This window comes from Balaenoptera acutorostrata, chromosome 2 (assembly GCF_949987535.1).
Source record: "Balaenoptera acutorostrata chromosome 2, mBalAcu1.1, whole genome shotgun sequence".
NCBI lineage: Eukaryota > Metazoa > Chordata > Mammalia > Artiodactyla > Balaenopteridae > Balaenoptera > Balaenoptera acutorostrata.
In genome coordinates this window covers 46,406,547-46,412,546 of record NC_080065.1, presented here as the reverse complement: position 1 = coordinate 46,412,546, position 6,000 = coordinate 46,406,547, and the positions used below count along the sequence as shown (strand labels likewise).

General features: G+C 34.1%; 1 protein-coding gene across 3 annotated transcripts in view; it reads right to left on the bottom strand.

Annotated features, from left to right (window-relative positions):
• Window positions 1-1,475: 1,475 nt before the first annotated feature.
• The window catches only part of DDX4 (DEAD-box helicase 4), a 67,479-nt gene continuing 62,954 nt past the window's right edge, over window positions 1,476-6,000 (bottom strand). For all 3 annotated transcript variants that reach the window (XM_057540620.1, XM_057540622.1, XM_057540621.1), the window contains 4 exons: window positions 3,812-3,911; window positions 2,825-3,095; window positions 2,242-2,352; window positions 1,476-1,553 (listed from right to left, as the gene is read on the bottom strand). In XM_057540620.1, coding sequence (XP_057396603.1) covers window positions 1,476-1,553; window positions 2,242-2,352; window positions 2,825-3,095; window positions 3,812-3,911 — 560 coding nt within the window. The remainder of the gene's footprint in view (window positions 1,554-2,241; window positions 2,353-2,824; window positions 3,096-3,811; window positions 3,912-6,000) is intronic.

Here is a 6,000-nt window from a genome sequence, read left to right as displayed (position 1 = left end):
CCTTTTTGAGTTGTCTGTTCTCTGTGCATTGGTCTAATAGAATTCCTAAATATCCACATATAAATAACTATACACTGATAAGCCACTGTAGTCACAGTAATACTTTTCCTTGTCTACTGTTTAACCTTTTTATATAAGCAACTAATTCTTTTGTGATCAAATCTGTTTGTTGTTTCCATCATGACTTCTGTCTTTGAGCTTAATGTCAACTCTCATTCCCAATTCAAAGGTTAAATATTTAACTGTATTTTTCTGTAGTTGTAATTTTTTATGTAATTCACATAGGGCTGATATTTAATATGGCATGGGGTAGGCATCTAACTAGTTATCCCAACAGAATCTGTTGAATATTCCACTCCTCTTTTCATATGTGATGCCTCATTTATTAACCAAATTCCTATAACAAGACATATATGTTGGGGAAATGTTGCTTTGGATATTTTAAGTGATAAAAACATACATTTGAAACGGATTATTTTTGTCCCCCTAATATTTACGTCTCACTTGTTTTATGTCCTAATGTTTTGGTTCACTCATTTAATGATTTATTAAGAATTTCTTACATTCTAGACATAGTAAGTTTAAGATATATAATGGTAAATGAAAAAAACAGAGTTCTTTCCCTCAATATTAAAATATCAAAAAATTATAACAGTGAACAGCAATGTTTTTTATTGATATAGTTTGAGTTCAAAGAATGACATTATTACATCTGTGTATTAATGTATATTATACATATTCAACTTATATGACTTTTTGTTCACTTCATTGGTTTCACAAGACTCAATAAAATTTCAAAAGACAGGAGTTGAGAACTATGACCTGTAACAAGAAAAATTAAAAGTGCTGTTGGAAAACTTAGGGGGAAAAGAGTTTCATCCTTTATTTTCAAGGAATGTCTATATAGTATAACTACAAACAGTTGTATCATTGAGTACAGAGCTCACATTGCAAACATTTAACTATGTTCATCATGTATCTGATGATATAAAATCAAAATTACTTTTAAAAGCTTGTCTTTCACTATATGTGTCATGAAAATCATGTCATTATATTTCAGTGACTCACTATTGTTTAAAGGCTCCTTTTAAGTAAAAATAGGACCCAATAATTTTTAACCAAAAGTGTATCCTTTGTCCTGTTTGTTAAAGGATCAATAAACACTATACTAAGACATGGCATTTAGACATAAAATATGTCTAAAACCCCTGAAGAATACAATAAAAATAAGCAAGACATTTAGAATGCTTTAATCTTTCCAGTTAACACCATTTGTATCAGTAACTGCAACGTTGTAACTTTTAGCATTTCACATAACTAGTCAGTAAAGATGTTTTTTTAAGGGTGGGAGTAAGAACAGAGGACAGGAGAAACAAGAGTGTCAGGTTTCATACTTCTATTAAAAAAATCAAAAATCAAAACTATTTTCTTCTCTGCATCAAAACTGTACCACAAACTTGAAGGTTGTTTTAGCTTTAATCCCATGACTCATCATCTACTGGATTAGGAGCTTGTGAAGAAGAAAACCCTGCTGTGTTCAAAGAGCTCTTGCCCTGGTAATTCTTAAAAAAAAAAAAAAAAAAGAAATAAACATTTAATTTTATGTAGCTTTAAAGTTACATTGCCTAGACTGAGAGCAGAGACTCAAGCCTTCCACCAAGTCTTCCCCAAATATATAAAAAATTTCATTCCAACTGAATCCAAACCATTTGAAAAAAGGTCCGTATAAACCTGGAAAGTCTAAATGCACAGAGGATTTCAAGAAAAATTTAAGCCAATAGTTTTGGCAAGTGGAAAAACAAAGCTCTTCACTTCAATGAATAAGCATAAATATTTAATGATGAGTATGCTCATTGTTTCTGTATAAAAATGATGTTGCCTATAAACTGACAACAGAAAAGATATGAAACCACATCTCTATTATTTTCTTACTTAATAATGTGGTCAGAATTCAAAAAACAAAGAATTCCTACAAAAATCTCAGAAGATCCCAAATTAGAATTTAAAATGCCAGCAGAATTGGGAAAGGAAGGTGTCTGAGCATAAATCTCAAACTCCTCACCTTTAAGACCAAAACTATATAATATGTATATAAAATTTTTAGAGAACTATTAAAGTATTCTTCTAGGTATGAAAATAATGGAATAGGTAAATTATTGAATGTTATAGTTACTTCACAATAGCACAACATTTACAAAGAATAACTAAAAGCCAAGTTCTAAATTTTTCCCTTCAACTAACCTTTCTAGTATCAATTGATACAAACACATTTCCTCTTGTACTACCACTGAAGCCAGGAACATACATACTAAAGGCAATTTCTTCCAACCATGCAGGAACTTCCTGTTGAGCCTTTAAAAGAAAAAATTAACTTCATATACAACATGCATAAAGTCTCAAAGATTGGCACAGTTTACTTTTCCTTAAAATACATATATATAGGGGCTTCCCTGGTGGTGCAGTGGTTGAGAATCTGCCTGCCAATGCAGGGGACACGGGTTCAAGCCCTGGTCTGGGAAGATCCCACATGCCGCAGAGCAACTAGGCCCGTGAGCCACAACTACTGAGCCTGCGCATCTGGAGCCTGTGCTCTGCAACAAGAGAGGCCGCTATAGTGAGAGGCCCGCGCACCGCGATGAAGAGTGGCCCCCCGCTTGCCGCAACTAGAGAAAGCCCTCGCACAGAAACAAAGACCCAACACAGCCAAAAATAAATAAATAAATTAACAGAATGTTTAAAAATATATATATATATATATAAAATGTCTGCTTTCAATGACAAGGTAAGAACACTATCCATTCAGTTTTAAAAATTAAAAACTTACATCTGACAGTACTTTCACTAGAGGCTGTGCTAAATGGTTATCTGATTCAGTATCAAAAAAGGAAATAGCTCTGCCAGTATTTCCACAACGACCAGTACGCCCAATTCGATGAACATATTCATCAATGGTAGAAGGGAGATCAAAATTGATAACATGCTGAACATTTTCAATATCCAGCCCTCGGGCAGCTACTGAAGTAGCAACAAGAACTGGGCACTTTCCACAGCGGAAATCTCCAAGGGCTTGTTCTCTCTCTCTCTGTTCTCGATCACTTGAAAGAAGATAAAGCATGTATTAGGACAGCTGTTATGAAAATTATTTAAAAGAACCACTGAAGTTTGACACATAAATTTCTTCTTAATAACAGTAAAAAATCGCAACATTTAACATTAATGTCTACTTCTTACATACCAAGTATTATACTAATTCCTTTCAAATCATAATTTAATTTGATTCTCATAATACTACTTTGAGGTTAGGACAATTAACCCCATTTGCAGATGAGGTTAAGGTGACAGCTAATACATAGAGCCAAAATACAAACTCAAATATGATAAACATCAAATCTTACCTATTAATAATCTCTTTCTAGTCTTGACAAAAAATATACAACTACTTGATCAGAATGCCACCTCAAAAATTACCGCTTTTTAAAAAGCATAATCTCTGAATTCTATATATTCACTGATTAATCAGAAAGATTAGATTCAGCTAAAGAAACACCTAGATCTAAGTATCAGAGAGCCTTTTAAATGAGATGTCTTGAGAAGTTACCATTCCTCATAATAAAGAGTCTAAGACGCACCTTTAACTCGCCCATCCCTGCCACTTGGTTCTTATAAAAACTTAAAATGAAGATGAAGAATAACAGCTTAGATCTTGAGATCTTAATTCTAGGATTTTATACTAGTTAAATATACTGACATTTCTTAACAAATGACAAACAGAAGTTACCTCCTTACTAGGAAATCATATTAATCTACTCACCCATGAATACTTGTTGTTGATATTTTTTCTTGACAAAGAAAAGTGGCAATAAAATCTGCTTTTTTCTTGGTTTCAACAAAGACCATAGTTCTTTCATCTCCTACAAGACAATGAAACAATGATTAACATTCAAACTACAAAATTAGGAAAAGAAAAAAAAAGGGTAGGGTGAGTAGGAAACTGTCTCATCCACCACTGTATTCCTAGCACCTAGACTCAGGCCTAACAGGTAATAGTAACTCAAATATTTCCTGAATGGATGAATGTCAAAGATAGAGAGACAAGGACTTTTTCCTACTTTAGGACTAAACAAAAAAAAAATCAGCTTGCCCTTTGCCTTCCTAAGCCAACCAAGAAGTAGAGACTTAGGGAAAGATAAATGATATCTACCTGCCAACTCTTAACAGTTCCACAAATTTGTCTCAGGCCCTTCATTTCCCTCGCTATAAATAAATGCCTTTGTTCTTTACTTCCCAAGATCATAGAATCTTTTATTCTACCTTGACTACCAGAGGTATTCATAATAATGGCATCCAACCCAGGGCTGACAAACTCTACAATATTCCATGTTCCAACATTATCTCTTAATTCAAACCCCTTAATCCCCAAAGTATCTTATATATACAGAAAATTATCCCAGGGCCTTAACGCATTAAAGAATATTTACTTGTTATCTTATAAGTATTTAATTGGTTGAAATTCAAGCATGAGCCAGAGACTTTTCCACACAAGGAACTTTTCTGTAAAATGTTAGAGAGGAAAGATATTTATAGCCTTAATGAAAGTAAGAAGGTATTACATTTCATAATCCCACTCCCCCATCTTCCTATGAGCTGGCTTCATTTATTCAACAAATATTTAGTGCCTAGTAGATGCCAGTAACTATTCTAGGTGTTGAAAACACAGCAATAAAACAAAGCCCCTTCACTCACTGTGGGGAGGCAAATAATAAATATTATGCATTAAGTCTAAAAAGGAAAAAAAATCAGCAGAATAAAGGGCCCAAGTGGACTGATGTACCCTCTCTAATTAGATGACATCTGAGTAGGGATATTACTAAAATAAGTGAACTATTCAGATACCCGAGGAAACAGTATTACAAGCCAGAGGGTAAGAACAAATATAAAGGATCGGATCTAAGGTATGGGTGTTCTTGGTGTGCTCAAAAAAAAAAAAAAAAAAACAGAAAAAGGTCCCCATGTGGTTTTTATGTTCTAGGCAGAGGGAACATCAAGAGCAAAGGCAATGAGGCAGAACCATGTCTGCTATGTGTGGGGAACAGTAACGAGCAAAGTGCGCCTGGAATAGGGTGAGCAAGGGAGAGCAGTAGGATTTGAAGACAGAGGGGTAATGGAGGCCATATCATGAAGGGCCTTGGAAACCACTGAAAGATCCTTACTTTGAGAAGGGAAGCCACTGGGTTTGGAGAAAAGAAGTGGAAAGATCTGATCTTTGTTTTAACTGAGCAGCTGATGGGTTCTGATATACTTTGATGCTAGATAGAAACAAGAGGGTTTTGCTAACAGATCAGATGTGTACACTGGAGAAAGAAATCAAGGATGCCTCAGATTTTGTGTCTCAGCAACTGGAAGAATGGAACAAACACTAAGTGAGATAGGAGGACTGCAAGAAAGGAAGGTTTAGGGGTGATATTTAATTATCAATAAATCACAGATATCTATTAGACAACCAGGTAGGAACTCAATAGAGCAACTGATTCTTACAGTAATAAATGAGTTATATCCTTGAGACACAGTCATTTTATTTATTAGAGAGTAATGATTTTATGTTTTATCAAAAATTACCTTTCAATCCAACAAGATGCCCAATGCCAAAACTGATAAATTTGATAGTCAGTTACCTAATACTACTACGTAGCTTAAAGCCTCGATTTCATCTTTTCTTGGTTCCCAGTGTGAATCCCAAATGGTAATAAAAATTTAACTCTGCTGACACTTCTCTAGTTTTTTTCCTCTACTGATTTGGTATTTTTTCTCCTTCAGACAATAAGCTATACCCCTTTGGTGGCAGCAATAATGCAAATTTAGTTTTACGAGCAGACCATCTGGTGATCTTTGTAAATGGATTAATGGATTATAGTTACGTATTTTGTTGGGTGAAAAATAATAGACAATTCATCTTGTTAGCCTTTTTTGACGATTAGTCCATTGTGAACTAAAATCAATTAA